At 44.2% G+C, this 25,336-nt stretch overlaps 1 protein-coding gene across 3 annotated transcripts in view; it reads right to left on the reverse strand.

The window, feature by feature from the left end:
- Nucleotides 1-25,336, reverse strand: part of amacr (alpha-methylacyl-CoA racemase) — a 74,402-nt gene that overhangs the window by 35,008 nt on the left and 14,058 nt on the right. For all 3 annotated transcript variants that reach the window (XM_046369783.1, XM_046369781.1, XM_046369782.1), the window contains one exon: nucleotides 15,261-15,421. In XM_046369783.1, the coding sequence (XP_046225739.1) occupies nucleotides 15,261-15,421 (161 nt within the window). The remainder of the gene's footprint in view (nucleotides 1-15,260; nucleotides 15,422-25,336) is intronic.

The following is a 25,336-nucleotide window of genomic DNA, read 5'->3' on the forward strand; positions in this document are numbered from 1 at the left end:
CTCCACATGATGAATCTGCTTGCTCAGGCTTCCTGGAGGCACACCAGATATGTAACTGTGAGTAATCACTGAGCATCATCAAGTACAAAGTTGACCGGCAAGATAAACCTGCAAATGGTAACTCTGTAATGGACGTCCGATGAACATGACATGTGAACTGAAACTGACTACCAAAAGAAAACTGCGTGAATTTGTGGGTTCAAGTTGTAGTGTTAGAATTTATATGAAGAATCTGGAGGCGACTATCACTTGTAGTTGACTTTCATGAAACAAACATAGCTGGCAACATAACACAGAGACTTTCTTCACTGGACTTGATACTTTTAATTTGACCTTTATTTAACTAGGCAAGTCAGTTAAAAAACAAATTCGTATATACAATGACAGCCGACCGGGGAACAGTGGGTTAACTGCCTTGTTCAGGGGCAGAACGACAGATTTTTACCTTGCCAGCTCGGGGATTCGAGCCAGCAGCAATTCGGTTACTGGCCCAACGCTCTAACCATTAGGCTACCTGCCGCTCCAATACTTGAAGGGTGCATGGGAACTGACTTACCTAATTTATGACATCATGAATATACTCCCTATAATAAAATTGTTCCAATACAACACATCACCCTTTGCATCTTTTAAAATGTACAGTATCAGTCAAAAGTTTGAACACACCTACTCATTCAAGTTTTTTTTTATTTGTACTATTTTCTACATTGTAGAATAATAGTGAAGACATCAAACTATGAAATAACACACCAAATCATGTAGTAACCCCCAAAGAAGTGTTCAAATCTAAATATATTTCAGATTTGATATTCTTCATAGTAGCCACCCTTTGCCTTGATGAAAGCTTTGAACACTCTTTGCATTCTCTCAACCAGCTTCATGTCGTATTCACCTGGAATGCATTTCAATTAACAGGTGTGCCTTGTTAAAAGTTACATTTAAAAAAATGTATTTCCTTCTTAATGTGTTTGAGACAATCAGAAGATGGCCCTATTTGATAAAAAGACCAAGTCCATTTTATGGAAAGAACAGCTCAAATAAGCAGAGACAAAACGACAGAAGTTCAGTCAATCCTGAAAATTTCAAGTGCTTTTGAAAAACCCTTAAGCCATTAAGCACTATGTTGAAACTGCTCCCATGTGGACTATCACAGGAAAGGAAGACCCAGAGTTCTCTGCTGCAGAGGACAAGTTCACTAGAGTTAACTGCACCTCACATTGCAGCCCAAATAAATGCTTCACTGAGTTCAAGTAACAGACACATTTCAACATCAACTGTTCAGAGGAGACTGCGTGAAATGGTCGAATTGCTGCAAAGAAACCTATACCTATACCAAAAGGACACCAATAAGAAGAGACTTGCTTAGGTCAAGAAACACGAGAAATGGACATTAGACCAGTGGAAATCTGTCCTTTGATTTGAGAAGTCCAAATTTGAGATTTTTGGTTCCAACCGCTGTGTCTTTGTGAGACACAGAGTAGGTGAATGGATGATCTCCGCATGTGTGGTTCCGACCGTGAAGCATAGAGGAGGAGGTGTGATGGTGTGGGAGTGCTTGCTGGTGACACTGTCTGTGATTTATTTAGAATTCAAGGCACACTTAACCAAAGCTCACAAAGAATTCTGGAGCGAAACACCATCCCATCTGGTTTGCGCTGTTGGGTTCTGAAAATATGAAACATACTTATTCATGTCACTGAGGGAGAGAGAGGAATGTATAATGTTTACATTTTGTCCGGATATGTTATTTGTTTGCCATCAGGGATCCGATGGGAGGAAAAGTCAGTCAACATGACATGACAGCCGTAAGTTGGGGAGGAGTGAGCACTTTGGGGCAGAGGTCAGGTCAGGTGAAGAACAGATATCACTAAGGTTCTGTCTAGCAACAGAAATGCATTGGCTGTTCAGATGTGTAAGAGGAGACTTAGCATAGGAGAAAGGGTTAAATATCAGTGCTTAAATATCAGCGCGCACACAGAAAGAAAAATACACTACATGACCAAAAGTATGGGGACACCTGCTTGTCGAACATGTCATTTCAAAATCATGGGCATTAATACGGAGTTGGTCCCCCCCTCAAATCAAATCTTACTGGTCACATACACGTGGTTAGCAGATGTGAGTGTAGCAAAATGCTTGTGCTTCTAGACCAACAGTGCAGTAATATCTAACAAGTCATCTAACAATTTCCAACAACTATCTAATATACACATATCTAACAATTCACCAACAACTACCTAATACACACAAATCTAATGAATGAGAATATGAATGAGAATACGTACATATAAGTATATGGATGAGCGATGGCCGAGCGGCATAGGCAAGGTGCAGTAGATGGTATAAGGTGGTAGTGATATGATCCTTGACTAGCCTCTCAAAGCACTTCACAATGACAGAAGTAAGTGCTACAGGGTGGTAGTCATTTTGTTCAGTTATCTTTGCCTTCTTGAGTACAGAAACAATGGTAACCATCTTGAAGCATATGGGGACAACAGACTGGGATAGGGAGCGATAACAGCCTCCACTCTCCTGGGAAGGATTTCCAGTAGATGTTGAAACATTGCTGCGGGGAATTGCTTCCATTCAGCCATAAGACCATTAGTGAGGTTGGGCACTGATGTTTGGCACTGATGTCGGGCAATTAGGCCTGGCTCGCAGTCGGCATTCCAATTCATCCCGAAGGTGTTTAATGGGGTTGTGGTCAGGGCTCTGTGCAGGCTAGCCAAGTTCTTCCACACCGATCACGACAAACCATTTCTGTATGGACCTCGCTTTATGCACGGGGGCATTGTCATGCTGAAACAGGAAAGGGCCTTCCCCAAACTGTTGTCACAAAGTTGGAAGTGCAGAATTATCTAGAATGTTGTAGAGTTAAGGTATGCCTTTACTGGAATTAAGGGGCCTAGCCCCAACCATGAAAAACAGCCCCCTGACCATTATTCCTCTTCCACTACTGTTGGCACTATGCATTGGGGCAGATAGCATTCTCCTGGCATCCGCCAAACCCAGAGTCGTCCATTGGACAGTCAGATGGTGAAGTGTGATTCACTGCTCGTGATCCACTGCTCCAGACTCCAATGGCCGTGAGCTTAACACCACTCCAGCCAAAGCTTGGCATTGCGCATGTTGATCTTAGGCTTTTGTGCGGATGTTTCGGCCATGGAAACCCATTTCATGAAGCTCACGTCGAACAGTCCTTGTGCGGACGTTGCTTCCAGAGGTAGTTTGGAACTTGGTTTTGAGTGTTGCAAACGAGGACAAATGATTTTTAAGCACTACGCGCTTTAGCAGTCCCATTCTGTGAGCTTGTGTGTCCTACTACTTCACGGCTGAGCAGTTGTTGCTCCCAGACATTTCCCATTCACAATAACAGCACTTACAGTTGACCAGGGAAGCTCTAGCAGAGCAGAAATTTTACGAATTGACTTGCTGGAAAGGTGGTCTCCTATGACCGTGCCTCGTCAGCAACGGGTGTGATTGAAATAGACAAATCCACTTATTTGAAGGGTGTTCACATACTTTTGTTTATATAGTGTATTCCACAACTACCGGGTAGTTTTGCTTGTTGAGTTCACATAGGTCAGCTCCTACTCCTTCACATATGTCAGCTCCTACTCCTTCACATATGTCAGCTCCTACTCCTTCCTATGGGCAACTGGGGAGTGGAGATCAGAAGATCCTGAATAGGTTTGGACACCTGACTGACTACTTCCTGGATGTGTTTACTTATTCCAGGCAACCACACACCACTATCTAGCTCGCTCCCGGCACTTCAAAACACCCTAACATCCGTCATGTATGCGCTCTAACATCTCATTTCTCATGTTTTGTGGCACTACTATTCTATTACCATACAACACTAGTCCTTGTGAGGTTGAGAGGTGCTGTCGGCAGGTGTAGTAGGCTTTTAACTTGTCTGGCATACCTAGGCCATCTTGTTGTCATAGTGCTTCACCATCTGCAGCTCTGCTTCTTGACGACGTCAAACGCGGTGGGTGAGATAGCATGCGGATCATACAGCATGGCCTCACAGGCCTCGATTATACTGGTCAGCTCTGCAATCTTTTATGTAACAGCTGCCTGCGGATGTCTGGAACGGGTGTAGGGTTCTAACGCATCATGCACATCAACAGTCTCTGGCGCCTCAAAGGCACTAAGTCAAGGTCTTTGCAATGGAATGAGAGGTCTGATATATCACAGTGTGAATGCATCTAGGCCATACAGATACCTGGTAAACTTCTCACATGCCCAGACTGCTGCTAGACACAACTTTTCCATCTGAGATGGCCGCCTCGCTTCGCGTTCCTAGGAAACTATGCAGTTTTTTGTTTTTTTACGTGTTATTTCTTACATTAGTACCCCAGGTCATCTTAGGTTTCATTACATACAGTCGAGAAGAACTACTGAATATAAGATCAGCGTCAACTCACCATCAGTACGACCAAGAATATGTTTTCCGCGACGCGGATCCTGTGTTCTGCCTTACAAACAGGACAACGGAATGGATCGCATGCAGCGACCCAAGGAAACGACTCCGAAAAAGAGGGAAACGCGGCGGTGTTCTGGTCAGACTCCGGAAAAGGGCACATCGTGCACCACTTCCCAGTATTCTTCTTGCCAATGTCCAGTCTCTCGACAACAAGGTTGATGAAATCCGAGCAAGGGTGGCATTCCAGAGGGACATCAGAGACTGCAACGTTCTCTGCTTTACGGAGACATGGCTTACTGGGAAAACGCTATCCAGGGCGGTGCAGCCAACGGGTTTCTCCACGCATCGCGCCGACAGAAACAAACATCTCTCTGGTAAGAAGAGTGGAGGGGGCGTATGCCTCATGACTAACGGGACATGGTGTGATGAAGAAAACATACAGGAACTCAAATCCTTCTGTTCACCTGATTTAGAATTCCTCACAATCAAATGTAGACCGCATTATCTTCCAAGAGAATTCTCTTCGATTATAATCACAGCCGTATATATCCCCCCCAAGCAGACACATCGATGGCTCTGAACGAACTTTATTTAACTCTTTGCAAACTGGAAAACATTTATCCGGAGGCTGCATTCATTGTAGCTGGGGATTTTAACAAAGCCAATCTGAAAACAAGACTCCCTAAATTTTATCAGCATATCGATTGCGCAACCAGGGGTGGTAAAACCTTGGATCATTGTTACTCTAACTTCCGCGACGCATATAAGGCCCTGCCCCGCCCTTTCGGAAAAGCTGACCACGACTCCATTTTGCTGATCCCTGCCTACAGACAGAAATTAAAACAAGAGGCTCCCACGCTGAGGTCTGTCCAACGCTGGTCAGAACAAGCTGACTCTACACTCCAAGACTGCTTCCATCACGTGGACTGGGACATGTTTCGTATTGCGTCAGATGGGAATATTGACGAATACGCTGATTCGGTGTGCGAGTTCATTAGAACGTGCGTCGAAGATGTCGTTCCCATAGCAACGATAAAAACATTCCCTAACCAGAAACCGTGGATTGATGGCAGCATTCGCGTGAAACTGAAAGCGCGAACCACTGCTTTTAATCAGGGCAAGGTGTCTGGCAACATGACTGAATACAAACAGTGCAGCTATTCCCTCCGTAAGGCTATCAAACAAGCTAAGCGTCAGTACAGAGACAAAGTGGAATCTCAATTCAATGGCTCAGACACAAGAGGCATGTGGCAGGGTCTACAGTCAATCACGGACTACAAGATGAAATCCAGCCCAGTCACGGACCAGGATGTCTTGCTCCCAGGCAGACTAAATAACTTTTTTGCCCGCTTTGAGGACAATACAGTGCCACTGACACGGCCTGCAACGGAAACATGCAGTCTCTCCTTCACTGCAGCCGAGGTGAGTAAGACATTTAAACGTGTTAACCCTCGCAAGGCTGCAGGCCCAGACGGCATCCCCAGCCGCGCCCTCCGAGCATGCGCAGACCAGCTGGCCGGTGTGTTTACGGACATATTCAATCAATCCCTATACCAGTCTGCTGTTCCCACATGCTTCAAGAGGGCCACCATTGTTCCTGTTCCCAAGAAAGCTAAGGTAACTGAGCTAAACGACTACCGCCCGTAGCACTCGCTTCCGTCATCATGAAGTGCTTTGAGAGACTAGTCAAGGACCATATCACCTCCACCCTACCTGACACCCTAGACCCACTCCAATTTGCTTACTGCCCAAATAGGTCCACAGACGATGCAATCTCAACCACACTGCACACTGCCCTAACCCACCTGGACAAGAGGAATACCTATGTGAGAATGCTGTTCATCGACTACAGCTCGGCATTCAACACCATAGTACCCTCCAAGCTCGTCATCAAGCTCGAGACCCTGGGTCTCGACCCCGCCCTGTGCAACTGGGTACTGGACTTCCTGACGGGCCGCCCCAGGTGGTGAGGGTAGGCAACAACATCTCCTCCCCGCTGATCCTCAACACGGGGGCCCCACAAGGGTGCGTTCTGAGCCCTCTCCTGTACTCCCTGTTCACCCACGACAGCGTGGCCACGCACGCCTCCAACTCAATCATCAAGTTTGCGGACGACACAACAGTGGTAGGCTTGATTACCAACAACGACGAGACGGCCTACAGGGAGGAGGTGAGGGCCCTTGGAGTGTGGTGTCAGGAAAATAACCTCACACTCAACGTCAACAAAACTAAGGAGATGATTGTGGACTTCAGGAAACAGCAGAGGGAACACCCCCTATCCACATCGATGGAACAGTAGTGGAGAGGGTAGCTAGTTTTAAGTTCCTCGGCATACACATCACAGACAAACTGAATTGGTCCACTCACACTGACAGCGTCGTGAAGAAGGCGCAGCAGCGCCTATTCAACCTCAGGAGGCTGAAAAATTCGGCTTGTCACCAAAAGCACTCACAAACTTCTACAGATGCACAATCGAGAGCATCCTGGCGGGCTGTATCACCGCCTGGTACGGCAACTGCTCCGCCCTCAACCGTAAGGCTCTCCAGAGGGTAGTGAGGACTGCACAACGCATCACCGGGGGCAAACTACCTGCCCTCCAGGACACCTACACCACCCGTTGTTACAGGAAGGCCATAAAGATCATCAAGGACATCAACCACCCGAACCACTGCCTGTTCACCCCGCTATCATCCAGAAGGCGAGGTCAGTACAGGTGCATCAAAGCTGGGACCGAGAGACTGAAAAACAGCTTCTATCTCAAGGCCATCAGACTGTTAAATAGCCACCACTAACATTGAGTGGCTGCTGCCAACACACTGTCATTGACACTGACCCAAATCCAGCCATTTTAATAATGGGAATTGATGGAAATGATGTAAATATATCACTAGCCACTTTAAACAATGCTACCTTATATAATGTTACTTACCCTACATTATTCATCTCATATGCATATGTATATACTGTACTCTACAACATCGACTGCATCCTTATGTAACACATGTATCACTAGCCACTTTTAACTATGCCACTTTGTTTACTTTGTCTACACACTCATCTCATATGTATATACTGTACTCGATACCATCTACTGTATGCTGCTCTGTACCATCACTCATTCATATATCCTTATGTACATGTTCCTTATCCCCTTACACTGTGTATAAGACAGTAGTTTTGGAATTGTTAGTTAGATTACTTGTTGGTTATCACTGCATTGTCGGAACTAGAAGCACAAGCATTTCGCTACACTCGCATTAACATCTGCTAACCATGTGTATGTGACAAATAAAATTTGATTTGATTTGATTTGATTTGTGCATAGCGCTTCTCTGCATCGGTGAGAGTCCTGGAGCAATAAGCTACTGACTAACTGTCCATCGTATTTCTGTAGTAGGACCCCGCCTAACCCAGAACTACTGGCATCTGCACTGACTATGATAGGGTTTGTCATGTCATAAAATGCCAGAACAGGATGAGTTGCTTTAACTTCCTAAAGGCCTCCTCTTGCACTGCAGCATCACTCTTGAGCAACTCGTTGAGTGGTTTGGTGACATCAGCTAGACCCGGTAGGTATACCTGCCTAGGTAGAGGATCATACCCAGGACACTGCTCAGATCAGTCACGTTGCTTGAGGGGTCCGGCTGGGTGACGGCCTGGACCTTGGCATCATCAGGAAGAATGCCATTCTCGTCAAAGCGATATCATATGTAGTTGAGACGTTTCTGTCGCAGTAGATGTTTGCCTGGGTTGAGCTTCAAACCTGCATCCTCCAGTGTGTATAGGAGTCTCACATCATCCTCTGTTGTGTGAGTAAATAAGGATCTCATCCATGTAAATGGCCACGCCTTCTTAGTCCTTCAGGAGCCCTGTCATCTCATGCTGGAAGATTTCTGGGGCACTAGTGATTCCAAATGGAAGTCTTCTGAAATAGTACCTTCCAAAAGACATTATGAATATGTTAAGCCTGACACGCTCTCTCTCTAGTGGAATCTGCCAGAAGCCACTTCCTGCATTTAAAAGAGAAAACACCTTGGCACCAGCCAGCTTTGGCAGGATATGTAGGTAGAATGTGTGACTCTCTTTTTACTGAGTAGTTTAACATTCTCAGATCAGCACATAACCTCAGCTGATTTTTGTTCTTCTTGGGCACCAGGACCATAGGAGCACACCGCTGTATGCTCCATGATCACGCCACTCGCCACCATGCGGTCAAGCTCCTTTTTCGCCTTAGGGGGGCATGGGCAGTGAGACACGTCTCGCTGTGTTTACACTGTAGGGTACCCCATCATTTTATTTTTGATTGGTTTCATCTTCAGCTTGCTCAGGTCTGCAGGATTAGCACTCGAGCTCCTCTGCGCTTTTGACCTCTTCTATTGTCTTTAACACATACACTCTGAACCTAAAACGGCTGTCCTTTCCAAATAGTAGTAACTGTAAAGTGACTCATACAGTTCAGTTTACCCCCTGGGCTGTCTAGTTACTGTGTTCTTCAGTTGTGGCATGTTTTTTTAGTGTGCTATAAGTCTTTTCTGATATGACAATTGTATCTGCCCCCGTGTCAACCTAAAGGTCTATTGCAGTACATTTATTGGCAGTTTCCACTGTCCATGCATTGTTTGCAGATGTATTTCTCTGCAGATGACTTCGTCAACCATTTTGAAAAGAAGGTCGACGACATCCGATCCTCGTTTGCTAAGTCAAACGACACCGCTGGTTCTGCTCACACTGCCCTACCCTGTGCTCTGACCTCTTTCTCCCCTCTCTCTCCAGATGAAATCTCGCGTCTTGTGACGGCCGGCCGCCCAACAACCTGCCCGCTCGACCCTATCCCCTCCTCTCTTCTCCAGACCATTTCCGGAGACCTTCTCCCTTACCTCACCTCGCTCATCAACTTATCCCTGACCGCTGGCTTACGTCCCTTCCATCTTCAAGAGAGCGAGAGTTGCACCCCTTCTGAAAAAACCTACACTCGATCCCTCCGATGTTAACAACTACAGACCAGTATCCCTTCTTTCTTTTCTCTCCAAAACTCTTGAACGTGCCATCCTTGGTCAGCTCTCCAGCTATCTCTCTCAGAATGACCTTCTTGATCCAAATCAGTCAGGTTTCAAGACTAGTCATTCAACTGAGACTGCTCTTCTCTGTATCACGGAGGCGCTCCGCACTGCTAAAGCTAACTCTCTCTCCTCTGCTCTCATCCTTCTAGACCTATCGGCTGCCTTCGATACTGTGAACCATCAGATCCTCCTCTCCACCCTCTCCGAGTTGGGCATCTCCGGCGCGGCCCACGCTTGGATTGCGTCCTACCTGACAGGTCGCTCCTACCAGGTGGCCACCACGCGCTCTCACCACTGGTGTCCCCCAGGGCTCTGTTCTAGGCCCTCTCCTATTCTCGCTATACACCAAGTCACTTGGCTCTGTCATAACCTCACATGGTCTCTCCTATCATTGCTATGCAGACGACACACAATTAATCTTCTCCTTTCCCCCTTCTGATGACCAGGTGGCGAATCGCATCTCTGCATGTCTGGCAGACATATCAGTGTGGATGACGGACCACCACCTCAAGCTGAACTTCGGCAAGACGGAGCTGCTCTTCCTCCCGGGGAAGGACTGCCCGTTCCATGATCTCGCCATCATGGTTGACAACTCCATTGTGTCCTCCTCCCAGAGCGCTAAGAACCTTGGCGTGATCCTGGACAACACCCTGTCGTTCTCAACTAACATCGAGGCGGTGGCCCATTCCTGTAGGTTCATGCTCTACAACATCCGCAGAGTACGACCCTGCCTCACACAGGAAGCGGCGCAGGTCCTAATCCAGGCACTTGTCATCTCCCGTCTGGATTACTGCAACTCGCTGTTGGCTGGGCTCCCTGCCTGTGCCATTAAACCCTACAACTCATCCAGAACGCCGCAGCCCGTCTAGTGTTCAACCTTCCCAAGTTCTCTCACGTCACCCCGCTCCTCCGTTCTCTCCACTGGCTTCCAGTTGAAGCTCGCATCCGCTACAAGACCATGGTGCTTGCCTACGGAGCTGTGAGGGGAACGGCACCTCACCTCCAGGCTCTGATCAGGCCCTACACCCAAATAAGGGCATTGCGTTCATCCACCTCTGGCCTGCTCGCCTCCCTACCACTGAGGAAGTACAGTTCCCGCTCAGCCCAGTCAAAACTGTTCGCTGCTCTGGCTCCCCAATGGTGGAACAAACTCCCTCACGACGCCAGGACAGCGGAGTCAATCACCACCTTCCGGAGACACCTGAAACCCCACCTCTTTAAGGAATACTTAGGATAGGATAAAGTAATCCTTCTCACCCCCCCCCCCCCTTAAAATATTTAGATGCACTATTGTAAAGTGACTGTTCCACTGGATGTCATAAGGTGAATGCACCAATTTGTAAGTCGCTCTGGATAAGAGCGTCTGCTAAATGACTTAAATGTAAATGTAAATGTTTGGAGTCGCCAACATCTGTGACTTCTCCCAGGAAATAGAACTCATCCTCTACTCCTCCCTCATTGGCTGCAGTAACCTCTGACCACACAGGAGCGACAAACAACCGTAAAATGCGCCGGCAACGCTATAATAAAATAGTTCCAATACAACACATAAGGTCATAGTGGCGAAATAATGACAATTTAGCATTAACACTGGAGTGATAGATGTGCAGATGATGATGTGCAAGACGAGATACTAGGGTGCAAAAAGAGCAAAAAAAATAATAAATGTGGAGATGAGGTAGTTAGGTGGACGATTTACAGATGAGCTGTGTACAGGGTGCAGTGATCGCTAAGCTGCTCTGACAGATGATGCTTAAAGATAGTGAGGGAGATATGAGTCTCCAGCTTCAGTGATTTTTGCAATTCGTTCCAGTCATTTGCAGCAGAGAACTGGAAGGAAAGGCGGCCAAAGGAGGAGTTGGCTTTGGGGATGACCAGTGAAATATACCTGCTGGAGCGCGTGCTACGGGTGGAAGTTGCTATGGTGACTAGTGAGCTGAGATAAGGCTGGATGGCACTGTGATAGACTACATCTAATTTGCTGAAGAGTGTTGGAGGCTATTTTATAAATGACATCGCCGAAGTCAAGGATCAGTAGGAGTCAGTTTTACGAGGGCATGTTTAGCAGCATGAGTGAAGGAGGCTGTGTTGTAAAATAGGAAGCCGATTCTAGATGTAATTTTGGATTGGAGATGCTTAACGTGAGTCTGGAAGGAGTCTAACCAGACACCTAGGTATTTGTAGTTGTCCACGTCCAGAGTAGTGATGCTGGACGGGTGGGTAGGTGTGGGCAGCGATCGGTTGAAGATCATGCATTTAGTTTAGCTTGCATTTAAGAGCAGTTGGAGGCCATGGAAGAAGAGTTATATGGCATTGAATCTTGTCTGGAGGTTAGTTAACACAGTGTCCAAAGAAGTATACAGAATGGTGTCGTCTGCGTAGAGGTGGATCAGAGAATCACCAGCAGCAAGAGCGACATCATTGATTTATACAGAGAAAATAGTCGGCCCAAGAATTGAACCCTGTGGCACCCCCATAGAGATTGCCAGAGGTCCGGACAACAGGCTCTCCGATTTGACACACTGAACTCTATTTGAGAAGTAGTTGGTGAACAGGCAAGGCAGTCATTGGAGAAACCAAGGCTGTTGAGTCTGCCGATAAGAATGCGGTGATTGACAGAGTCGAAAGCCTTGGCCAGGTCGATGAAGACGGCTGCACAGTACTGTCTTTTATCAATGTCGGATATGATATAATTTAGGACCATGAGCGTGGCTGAGGTGCACCCATGACCAGCTCGGAAACCAGATTGCATAGTGGAGAAGGTACGGTGGAATTCAAAATGGTCAGTGATCTGTTTATTAACTTGGCTTTCAAATACTGAATGCAGGGCAGGATGGATATAGGTCAATAACAGTTTATCACCTCTGACAAGAGTGTCGGCAGTACATTTTTTTGCTGTTAACATAGGTCTTCCACCGTCAGCCTCGTTAAAATCCTCCAGACGCCAAAATGTCAGTACCGTTATTTTTGCCTGTTTAAAATTTGTAGCTAGATAGCCAATGTTAGCTAACTAGCCAGATGCCCTAGTGTGGTTGCTAGCTAGCTAGAATTTGTAGTAAGCCCTTGTTGATACTAGCCAGATGGCCACAACTAGCTTAGCAAGTAACATTATAATTAAATCACTATGGATATGTTTTTGAATGAAGCAGCTGCCTGTTAGCTGACGAGAGTCAGACACCTAGGTAAATAGCTAGCTACCTATTTTGTGTTAATTCCCATGAGTCTATGCCGTTGGGGGTGACATATGGAATTGTTTTTAGATGGTCATACCATGATTCATTTAGCTATTTGATTTAGAATTTTAGGACCCCTTTAAGTGTTCCCCCCAAAAATATATACATTTGATATATTGAATTTGGCCTTTACTACTACAGCCCGTAAGACCCACATTGAATAACACATTCATAAAATGGCAAAAAAAAAGACAGTACAAAAAAAAAAGTCACAAGGAAAAAGGTGGTGGATTACACCGGGAAAAGTGCCGCTTTTTTTCCTTTTAACCTCACGCAGACAGTAGTGCTCTTTGATTGGCTTTGCTGGCCACCGACAGGCAGACGATTCTACATTTTGAAACGTCTGGTTCGTTTGTACTCGGTCAGTACGCAGCAAGTGGTGTCTTTTGTTCTAGCAAGAGAAGGAATGACCTCCTACTGTGCTAAGTACCTATCGGCAGTCAGTGTGACCCCTCACAGTTGTGTTCATATTTGCCTGGTTTTGATTGCCTGTGGCGATAGGTTAATAGGGAATCTTTTGAAATGGTTGCCATTGAACAGAATGTCAGGGATAATTGCCTTGCAGACCAACAATAACGACGTGATTGTCATGGCCCCTCAGAGGCAGTTATCAGCATATTACATGTACTCCTTACTGATAAAGCATCAATCCTCTACATCACAGGCATGAACAGGAAGTAGCCGGCTGCTTGTATACAATTTGTATGCCTACAGATGCTGTCTACATAAAGATAATTATGTCTTTGCTGGTTTACAGAATGCATTTTAATAGCTACAATAGGATATTTCCTGTAACTTAAAACAGTCTAATTATTTGGAGGGGTACATTTGGAGATCTCCTTAATACACAGTATTAGCCTTAAAATTGGGGTCACTAACTTTAGAAAAGCTATGGAAAAGTACCAACAATCCCTGGAGGAAAAATAAAAGTACAAGCCTTAGGCAAAATGTAATGTTTACAGCGATCATGGAGGGGACATTAATATATTCATTGAAAATGGTGCTTCAGGCATCACGGCGTCGAGGGATCTAATAAAAATGACACAGTGAGGTGCGGCAAAAGTCAATAAAACCACATCTTGAGCACATCTAGTGCTTGACTTGGACTGAAGTAGGTGCTGGTACTCATTTTAAGTGCTGATATTGTTTATGTACTGAACAAAAATATAAGCGCAAAATGGAAAGTGTTGGTCCCATGTTTCGTGAGCGGACATAAAATATCACAGAAATGTTCCATATGCACAAAAAGATTATTTCTCTCAAATTTGGTGCACAAATTAGTTTACATCCCTTAGTATTTCTCCTTTGCCAAGATAATCCATCCACCTGACAGGTAAGGCATATCAAGAAGCTGATTAAACAGCATGCTCATTACACAGGTGCACCTTATGCTGGGGACAAAAGGATACTATAAAATGTGTAGATTTGTTGCGCAACCCCACAGATGTCTGCAGTCAGCATGCCAATTGCAAGCTCCCTCAACTTGAGACATGTCCACCAGAGCTGTTGCCAGACAACTGAACATTAATTTCTCTACCAAACGCGGTTTTAGAGAATTGTGCAGTACGCCCAACCGGCCTCAAAATCACAACCTCCACATCCGGCTTCTTCACCTGCGGGTTCGTCTGAGACCAGCCACCCTGACAGCTGATGAAAATTAGGAGTATTTGTCTGTGATAATGCACTTTTGTGAGAAAAAAAAATATCTGATTTGCTGGGCCTGGCTCCCAAGTTGGTGAGACTATATTCTCTATGTTCTCCCAGGCCCACCCATGGCGGAGCCCCTTCGCAGTCATGTGAAATCCATAGATTAGGGCCTAATGAAATTATTTCAATTGACTCCTTTCTTCATGAACCATAACTCAGTAAAATTGTTGAAGTTGTTGCGTTTATATTTTTGTTCTGTATATTTAGGTGCAGGAACTCCTCAATACTATACGAGGCGCAAGTACTCAGTTCCGGTGAGCTCCTGCCTAAGTCAAGTACTGAGCACATCTTACATCCCACCTAATCTCCATACTGGACATGAATGGCATTTAAAATTCACATGCTACTGTACATGAGAATGCTTAAAAATATCACAGATACAGTACTCTTTACTTTTTTCAGTTGTGATTGTGGTACTGGGTTAGTTTAGTGATGGAATTGATCTGGGATTTTACAAAGTGTTGTGAGACTGTACTGAGCTAACCACAAGACATGCTGATTGTGTTGTGATTTCTGTGTCTGAGCAGTGTTCAGGTTAAAGGGGTAGGAAAGAAAAAAACAGTTTGGAAGTTTCTGCTGTTGTTGAGTGCCCTTGTTAAATGTCACAGTGTTATCTACTGTTAAATATACATTATATCCTACGGCATTCTTCAGGCAAAACTCTGTATGCTGCAATGTACAAGCCTTTAGATGATATGGAGGCGTACAGAAAACAGTACTGTAGGTGTTGTTGATGCCTGGCAGCATACTGTGAACAGCACTGTGGGTATAAATGTCGCTTATGAATCTGCTCAGACCTCAACTGAGCTGATGTGATCTCGTACTCACCATGCTGGTGTCAACGACCTGCCCTATTCCCGACCTGGTCCTCTCCAGCAGGGCCAGGACCACCCCGAGGGCACAGGTCAGACCCCCGCCTGCAAAGTCAGCCAACAGGTTCAGAGGAGCATAGGGCTTCTCATGGCTCCGGCCCAGCATGGACAACAAGCCTGACACAGGAGGAGAGGAATACATGGAGTGAGAAGCAGAGATGGAGGAGGATACATCATCCTTTCTTAATGTCTGTATGGACCAACAAAAAACAAATCTAGTCTAAATGATAAGTCCTTACAGTGGCTTGCGAAAGTATTCAACCCCTTGGCATTTTTCCTACTTTGTTGCCTTACGACCTAGAATTAAAATATTTTTTTTTGGGGGGTTTGTATCAGTTGATTTACACAACATGCCTACCACTTTGAAGATGCAAAATATGTTTTATTGTGAAACATAAGAAATAAGAGAAAACTTGAGAATGCATAACTATTCACTCCCCCAAAGTCAATACTTTGTGAAGCCACCTTTTGCAGCAATTACAGCTGCATGTCTCTTGGGGTATGACTCTATAAGTCTGGTACATCTAGCCACTGGGATTTTTGTCCATTCTTCAAGGCAAAACTGCTCCAGCTCCTTCAAGTTGGATGGGTTCCGCTGGTGTACAGTGGGGAGAACAAGTATTTGATACACTGCCGATTTTGCAAGTTTTCCTACTTACAAAGCATGTAGAGGTCTGTAATTTTTTTATCATAGGTACACTTCAACTGTGAGAGACGGAATCTAAAACAAAAATCCAGAAAATCACATCCCTGCGCCATCCATCATTCCTTCAATTCTGACCAGTTTCCCAGTCCCTGCCAAAGAAAAACATCCCCACAGCATGATGCTGCCACCAACATGCTTACCTGTGTGATGATATTCTCGGGGGAATAAGAGGGGTTGGGTTTGTGCCACACATAGTGTTTTCCTTGATGGCCAAAAAGCTCCATTTTAGTCTCATCTGACCAGAGTACCTTCTTCCACATGTTTGGGAAATCTCTCACATGCTTTTTGGCAAACACCAAACGTGTTTGCTTATTTTGTTCTTTAAGCAATGGCTTTTTTCTGGCCACTCTTCCGTAAAGCCCAGCTCTGTGGAATATATGGCTTAAAGTGGTCTTATGGACAGATACTCCAATCTCCACTGCGGAGCTTTGCAGCTCCTTCAGGTTTATCTTTGGTCTGTGGTCTCTTTGATGCCTCTCTGATTAATGCCCTCCTTGCCTGGTCCGTGAGTTTGTGGGCGGCCTGTTTGGAGAGCTCCTTAGTCTTCATAGTGCCCCTTGCTTAGTGGTGTTGCAGACTCTGGGGCCTTTCAGTACAGGTGTATATATATATATATATATATACTGAGATCATGTAACACTTAAACAAAGTCCGCCTGTGTGAAATCTAACTAATTATATGACTTCTGAATGTAATTGGTGGCACCATATCTTATTTAGGGGCTTCAAAGCAAAGGTGGTGAATACATATGCACGCATAACTTAAGTTTCATTTATTTTTAATTAAAACACATGATTTTATCCCCATTTCACTACACCAATTTGGACTATTTTGAGTATGTCCATTACATGGATTCCAAATAAAAATCTATCCAAATTACAGATTGCAACAATATAGGAAAAGGCACAGTATATGCACACAGTATGTGGACACCCCTTCAAATTAGTGGATTTGGCTATTTCAGCCACACTTGTTGCTGACCGGTGTATAAAATCGGGCACCTCCATAGACAAACATTGGCAGTAGATTGGTCCGTACTGAATAGCCCACTGACTTTCAATGTGGCACGGTCATAAGATGCCACCTTTCTAACAAGTCAGTTCGTCAAATTTCTGCTCTGCAAGGGCTGCCCCGGTCAACTGTAAGTGCTGTTATTGTGAAGTGTAAACGTCTAGGAGCAACAGCGGTAGGTCACACTGGTAGACCACACAAGTGCACAATACGGGACCGCCAAATCGTCTGTCCTCGGTTGCAACACTAAATACTGAGTTCCAAACTGCCTCTGGAATAGAGGTCGACCGAGTAATCGGAATGGCCGATTAATTAGGGCCGATTTCAAGTTTTCATAACAATCGGAAAATCTGTATTTTATTTTTACTTTGTATACCTTTATTTAACGAGGCAAGTCAGTTAAGAACACATTCTTATTTTCAATGACGGCCTAGGAACGGTGGGTTAACTGCCTTGTTCAGGGGCAGAACGACAGATTTTCACCTTGTCAGCTCGGGGGATCCAATCTTGCAGCCTTACAGTTAACTAGTCCAACGCAATAACGACCTGCCTCTCTCTCGTTGCACTCCACAAGGAGACTGCCTGTTACGTGAATGCAGTAAGCCAAGGTAAGTTGCTAGCTAGCATTAAACTTATCTTATAAAAAACAATCAATCATAATCACTAGTTAACTACACATTGTTGATGATATTACCTAGCGTGTCCTGCGTTGCATATAATCTGACTGAGCATACAAGTATCTGACTGAGTGGTGGTAGGCAGAAGCAGGCGCGTTAACATTCATTCAAACAGCACTTTCGTGCATTTTGCCAGCAGCTCTTCGTTGTGCGTCAAGCATTGTTTATGACTTCAAACCTATCAACTCCCGAGATGAGCCTGGTGTAACCGAAGTGAAATGGCTAGCCAGTTAGCGCACGCAAATAGCGTTTCAAACGTCACTCGCTCTGAGCCTTTTGGTAGTTGTTCCCCTTGCTCTGCTTGGGGTAACGCTGCTTCGATGGTGGCTGTTGTCGTTGTGTTGTGGTTCGAGCCCAGGGAGGAGCGAGGAGAGGGACGGAAGCTATACTGTTACACTGGCAATACGAAAGTGCCTCTAAGAACATCCAATAGTCAAAGGTAAATGAAATACAAATGGCAGAGGGAAATAGTCCTATAATAACTACAACCTAAAACTTCTTACCTGGGAATATTGAAGACTCATGTTAAAAGGAACCACCAGCTTTCATATGTTCTCATGTTCTGAGCAAGGAACTGAAACGTTAGCTTTCTTACATAGCACATACTGCACTTTTACTTTCTTCTCCAACACTTTGTTTTTGCATTATTTAAACCAAATTGAACATGTTTCTGTAACGACGTTCGTCTGTTGTAAGAAGAGAGTCAGACCGAAATGCAGCGTGTAGGTTACTCATGACTTTAATGAATGAAAACGGTACATGAAATAACTGAAATACGAAAACAACAAACGAAACGTAAAACAAATTACAGCCTATCTGGTGACTACTACACAGAGACAGGTACAAACACCCACAAAATACAAAGCGAAAGTCAGGCTGTCTAAATACGGTTCTCAGAGACAACGACAAGCACCTGACTGATTGAGAATTGCCTCAGGCAGCCAAGCCTAACTAGACACACCCCTAATCAGCCGCAATCCCAAATAATACATACCCCAATACAACATATAAACCCATGTCACACCCTGGCCTACCCAAACATATAACAAAAACACAAAATACAATGACCAAGGGCGTGACAGTTTCATTATTTACTTGAGGCTAAATTGATTTTATTGATGTATTAAGTTCAAATAAGTGTTCATTCAGTATGGTTGTAATTGTCATTATTACAAATACACTGCTCAAAAAAATAAAGGGTACACTAAAATAACATCCTAGATCTGATTTAATTAAATATTATTATTAAATACTTTTTCTTTACATAGTTGAATGTGCTGACAACAAAATCACAGAACAATTATCAATGGAAATCAGACTTATCAACCCATGGAGGTCTGGATTTGGAGTCACACTCAAAATTAAAGTGGAAAACCACACTACAGGCTGATCCAACTTTGATGTAATGTCCTTAAAACAATTCAAAATGAGGCTCAGTAGTGTGTGTGGCCTCCACGTGCCTGTATGACCTCCCTACAACGCCTGGGCATGCTCCTGATGAGGTGGCGGATGGTCTCCTGAGGGATCTCCTCCCAGACCTGGAATAAAGCATCCGCCAACTCCTGGACAGTCTGTGGTGCAACGTGGCGTTGGTGGATGGAGCGAGACATGATGTTCCAGAGGTGCTCAATTAGATTCAGGTCTGGGGAACAGGCGGGCCAGTCCATAACATCAATGACTTCCTCTTGCAGGAACTGCTGACACACTCCAGCCAAATGAGGTCTAGCATTGTCTTGCATTAGGAGGAACCCAGGGACAACCGCACCAGCATATGGTCTCACAAGGGGTCTGAGGATCTCATCTCGGTACCTAATGGCAGTCAGGCTACCTCGGGCGAGCACATGGAGGGCTGTGCGGCCCCCTAAAATAAATGCCACCCCACACCATGATTGACCCACCGCCAAACCGGTCATGCTGGAGGATGTTGCAGGCAGCAGAACGTTCTCCACGGTGTCTCCAGACTCTGTCACGTGAGTGCCAGTGGTGAATTTGCCAATCTTGGTGTTCTCTGGCAAATGCCAAACGTCCTGCACGGTGTTGGGCTGTAAGCACAACCCCCACCTGTGGACGTCGGACCCTCATACCACCCTCATGGAGTCAGTTTCTGACCGTTTGGGCAGACACGTGCACATTTGTGGCCTGCTGGAGGTAATTTTGCAGGGCTCTGGCAGATCTCCTCCTGCTCCTCCTTGCACAAAGGCGGAGGTAGTAGTCCTGCTGCTGGGTTGTTGCCCTCCTACACATCTCCTGATGTACTGGCCTGTCTCCTGGTAGCGCCTCCATGCTCTGGACACTAAGCAGACAGACACAGCAAACCTTCTTGCCACAGCTCACATTGATGTGCCATCCTGGATGAGCTGCACTACCTGAGCAACTTGTGTGGGTTGTAGACTCAGTCTCATGCTACCATTAGAGAGTGAAAGCACCGCCAGCATTCAAAAGTGACCAAAATATCAGCCAGGAAGCATAGGAACTGAGAAGTGGTCTGTGGTCCCCACCTGCAGAACCACTACTTTATTGGGGGTGTCTTGCTAATTGCCTATAATTTCCACCTGTTGTCTATTCCATTTGCACAACAGCATGTGAAATTTATTGTCAGTGTTGCTTCCTAAGTGGACAGTTTGATTTCACAGAAGTGTGATTGACTTGGAGTTACATTGTGTTGTTTGAGTGTTCCCTTTATTTTTTTGAGCAGTGTACATTCTTTTTTTTTTTATTCGGCAGATTAATATGTATCGGCTTTTTTGGTCCTCCAATAATCGGTATCGGCGTTGAAAAATCATTATCGGTCGACCTCTACTCTGGAAGCAACATCCGCACAAAAACTTTTCGATCGGGAGCTTAATTAAATTGTTTTCCATGTCCGAGCAGCTGCACACAAGACTAAAATCACAATGTGCAAAGCCAAGCGATGGCTGGGGTGGTGTAAAGCTCCTCGCCATTGGACTCTGGAGCAGTGGAAACGCATTCTCTGGATTGACGAATTACACTTCACCATCTGGCAGTCCGACGGACAAACCTGGGTTTGGCGGATGCCAGGAGAACGCTACCTTCCCAAATGTATAGTGCTAACTGTAAAGTTTGGTGGAGGAGGAAACATGGTGTGGGGATGTTTGTCATGGTTCATGTTAGGCCCCTTAGATCCAGTGAGGCAAATCTTATGGCTACAGCATACAATGACATTCTAGATGATTCCGCACTTCCAAATCTGAGGCAACAGTTTGGGGAAGGCCCTTTCCTGTTTCAGCATGACAATGTCCTTGTGCACAAAGCAAGGTCCATACAGAAATGACTTGTTGAGATCGGTGTGGAAGAACTTAACTGGCCTGCACAGAGCTCTGACCTCAACCCCATCGAACACCTTTGGGATGAATTGGAATGCCGACTGCGAGCCAGGCCTAATCACCAAACGTCAGTGCCCGAGCTCACTAATGCTCAAGGCTGAATGGAAGCAAGTCCCTGCAGCAATGTTCCAACATCTAGTAGAGAGCCTTCCCAGAAGAATGGAGGCTATTATAGCTGCAAAGAGGTGACCAACTCCATATTAATGCCCTTCATTTTTGAACGAGATGTTCGACCAGTGTCCACACACTTTTGGTCATGTAGTGTACTTAAAAACAAAAAAAATCATTTTAAGTGAGAAGTAGGCATTTGTCTGAAGCTGAAAAAGGAAATTCCCATGAACACCACAATGCCTATTCCATCTATGCTCTACCAAGGTTTTCCATCAAACAGCTTTGACCTACTACAGTAGCTATGTTGGTCTATTGTACTTCAAACAATGTGTATGTAGGTTTCTTAGGATTAAATCCTTCTCAAACAGTGAAATCTAAATTCACTTGAAGTTGGGATGTCTCTCCTACCATTTCATTTGCTCTTACGACTGTCTATCAACTTCTGGCTGAACCCTATGTCATAGCCACTGACAATGGACATGTATGCAATCCTTACATCGTAGTGCAGCAGGAGAAAGCAGTTTCTTCACTATAGCACATTTGGATTTAGCCATTAAATCTAAAATTATTCATATATTTTAAACAAAACAACACTGTCATAGATGGACAGGATTAATATGAGATGAAAGGTGATATCAGGAAGCCAAGCTAGAGTTCTGTGGGATGTTCACAGCGCTGAACATCCCACAGAGGTCTCGCTTGATGTTTTGATCAAAATTGCATTCCAGCTGGTGTCTTTTCCACAAGTTACCACCGGCAAAATCTATGATGTTTAAAATGCCTATTTACTGTTTCATCTGACTGCGCAATCCACTTTCTCATCAGCCCAGCCAGGCAATTTACAAACTTGATCTCCACTATAAAAAGCATCTTGACATTATCTCCCATTTCTTTTAGACTAACATTTAGTTTTCAACAGCAGAGATTTGTATAAACCTCGCTGTCTGTCTCGCCGACATTTGCAACATTGTTTCAATATTCAAATTTGATCTCCAGCTGTCCCATAGTAATGAACGTGTCAGGACAGGAAGCAGCGTTTCTCAGCCAGTCGAAATAATGAATCAGCTGGCATCATTTTTGTAGATATATACAAAGAAATGTCAATTTAAAAAAGGGTCAAACTAAACAAAAGTGCAGCTAGTTTGCATTCTTTCCAGCTTCAGTTTGAAGTGATTGTGTTATCTGTGTTGTTGGCTAGCTCCTCTAAACAATGTCCTGATGAGAGAGCACATTTTCTATGCCAGGTAGAATCATGCCTCATTAGCTCATTGTTATGATGTGTCCAAATAAAATGTCACTAGAAAAACCGCTTAAAACAAATGTAAATATAGCTACTGTTGTTATTCATGCTGCACTGTTTGACGTGACTGTAAGATAGCTGTAGTTGGCTAGCTCGCAAGCAAGGGATAAGAACGTTGCCAGCCAGTATGGCAATGTAACATTTAGAACGAACGACTGGGTCGCGTCTCTGGCAAATGACCAGCCGTTTTGGGTAGCAACCCTAGATTTGTGTCAGGATTATATCTTGTGGAAGGATGAAATTAGTATGAATAAATTCATAAAAATAAAAATAAATGAAAATATGTCAATCATTATTTGAATATGTTAGTAACCAGTTGTATAAAAGTGATAAAGCCCCCGAAGCAGGTATTGCCACGGTTTGCCGGCCCTCGACTTCGCATTGGGGCTAACAACACCTGTGCCAATATATTCTCCAAACACCTGCTTCTCTGGAATTTTCACTTAAATAGAATTCTGCTGTAGATTACTGAGAATTTTCAACATGGAGGTCATTTTCTCACACATTTCAAAACAGACATAGCTCAAAAACAAAGAACAAATGACAAGTTAACTTCGTTTTAAAAGAGCACAACCTTTTCTTTAATATAGTGTCCCATGTAGTTCAGTTGGTAGAGCATGGCACTTGCAACACCAGGGTTGTGGGTTTGATTCCCCGAAGGACCAGTATGAAAAAAAGTATGAAAATGTACACACTCACTACTGTAAGTCGCTTTGGATAAGAGTGTAGGCTAAATAACAAATGACAAACATGACACCACATTCATGTCAATAGGAATTACACTAATTTAGTCTTCTATTGTGTAAAAACACTCACTATCAAAAACAGTTGACACTCAACAACAACAAAAACTAGATTTTAAATTGTAGTAAATTTGACTAAATTACTAATTCAAAAAGTATAATTACATTATACTTAAATATTATCTACATATAAATATATATATATACATATGCTCTCTTCCAAATAATCACCTTTTAGGGCAGCGGTTCCCAAACTTGGGATTTCGACCCAATGTGGGGTCAACTGATATGAAAATGAGGTCGCTGGAGAATTTCCAAAACTTTGAACATTTTATTTAAATTAGCATACAAAAAAAAAAGGATCTCAAAAACATTGTAATATGGTTAACCTTAAGGACAATTATTTAAATCTAAAAAGTTCACAACCACATTACTTAAAATCATGGGAAAATGCAGTACTTGACCATTGCAATTTAATAATTCCCACAGTGAATGGCTAAGCCTGCTATGAAACCACAAACTATTACAGAGACTTATATTATTATAATATTTTTTTATTTTATTTAAATAGGCAAGTCAGTTAAGAACAAGTTCTTATTTACAATGACGGCCTACTCCGACCAAATCTGGACGATGCTGTGCCAATTGTGCGGCGCCCTAGGGGACTCACAATCACGGCTGGATGTGATATAGGCTGGATTCGAACCAGGTACTATAGTAACGCCTCATGCAGTGCCTTAGACCGCTGCAACACTCGGGAGCCCGGGAAAAATGGTGAAAACAATGTGTGGGGAGGCAGAAGCACAGACACACATCAATACCTTTGTCAGATGACACTGTGAAACTAAGAATTGATGCTATAGCTAGCAATCAAGAGGAAACTCTGAACGATTCAAAAACATCCCACCTTAATCTTTCCAAATGGACGTTAGATGTGGAAACCAAGATGCATTGACTTTTGTTCGCTACAGTACATGTCGGGGGATGCTATTCACAAGGACATATTGTTCTGTCTCACGAATCCCGAGCATGAAACGGCACAGGGGAAGTTCAGTGTGCTGCGTGGCGATATTGACGAAAAACAGATTCCATAGGATCAAATGGTGGGCTATTGCACAGATGGGGCTCCATCTATCACGGAACAGTGGGCAGGCCTCTGCATTTAAACTCATGGCATGCGGATTCAGTTCTCTCCTCTGCATTAAAAACAAATATCGATTCAGGTTGGATGTGACAGGAGAGATTAGGTCAACCACATCCCCTGACTTTGAGATGCATCAAGCATACCCATCTCATTAGTGGTGCTGAGATAAATTGTCAGACTAATTTGCAATTGACTGTCATAGCCCTATATTAAAAGTACAGTTGAAGTCAGAAGTTTACATACACCTTTGCCAAATACATTTAAACTCAATTTCACAATTCCTGACATTTAATCCTAGTAAAAATTCCCTGTCTTCAGTAAGTTAAGATCACCATTTTATTTTAAGAATGTGAAATATCAATAGTAGTAGAGAGTGATTTATTTCTGCTTTTATTTATTTCATCACATTCCCAGTGGGTCAGAAGTTCACATACACTCAATTAGTATTTGGTAGCATTGCCTTTAAATTGTTTAACTTGGGTCAAACGTTTCAGGTAGCCTTCCACAAGCTTCCCACAATAAGTTGGGTGAATTTAGTCCCATTCCTCCAGACAGCGCTGGAGTCAGGTTTGTAGGCATCCTTACTCACACACACTTTTTCAGTTCTGCCCACATATTTTCTATAGGATTGAGGTCAGGGCTTTGTGATGGCCACTCCAATGCCTTGACTTAAGCCATTTTGACACAACTTTGGAAGTATACTTGGAGTCATTGTCCATTTGGAAGACCCATCATTTTGAAGCATAATTCACCAAGCGTAGGATTGTTCACCCACTAATAGGGAACGTGAGCTGGGTTTAGACCGTCGTGAGACAGATTAGTTTTACCCTACTGATGATGTGTTGTTGCAAAAGTAATCCTGATGTCTTGAGATGTTGCTTCAATATATCCACATAATTGTCCTAACTCATGATGCCATCTATTTTGTGAAGTGCACCAAGTCCTTCCTGCAGAAAAGCACCCCCACAACATGTTGCCACCCCAGTGCTTCACAGT

Source organism: Oncorhynchus gorbuscha, linkage group LG11, assembly GCF_021184085.1.
Source record: "Oncorhynchus gorbuscha isolate QuinsamMale2020 ecotype Even-year linkage group LG11, OgorEven_v1.0, whole genome shotgun sequence".
NCBI lineage: Eukaryota > Metazoa > Chordata > Actinopteri > Salmoniformes > Salmonidae > Oncorhynchus > Oncorhynchus gorbuscha.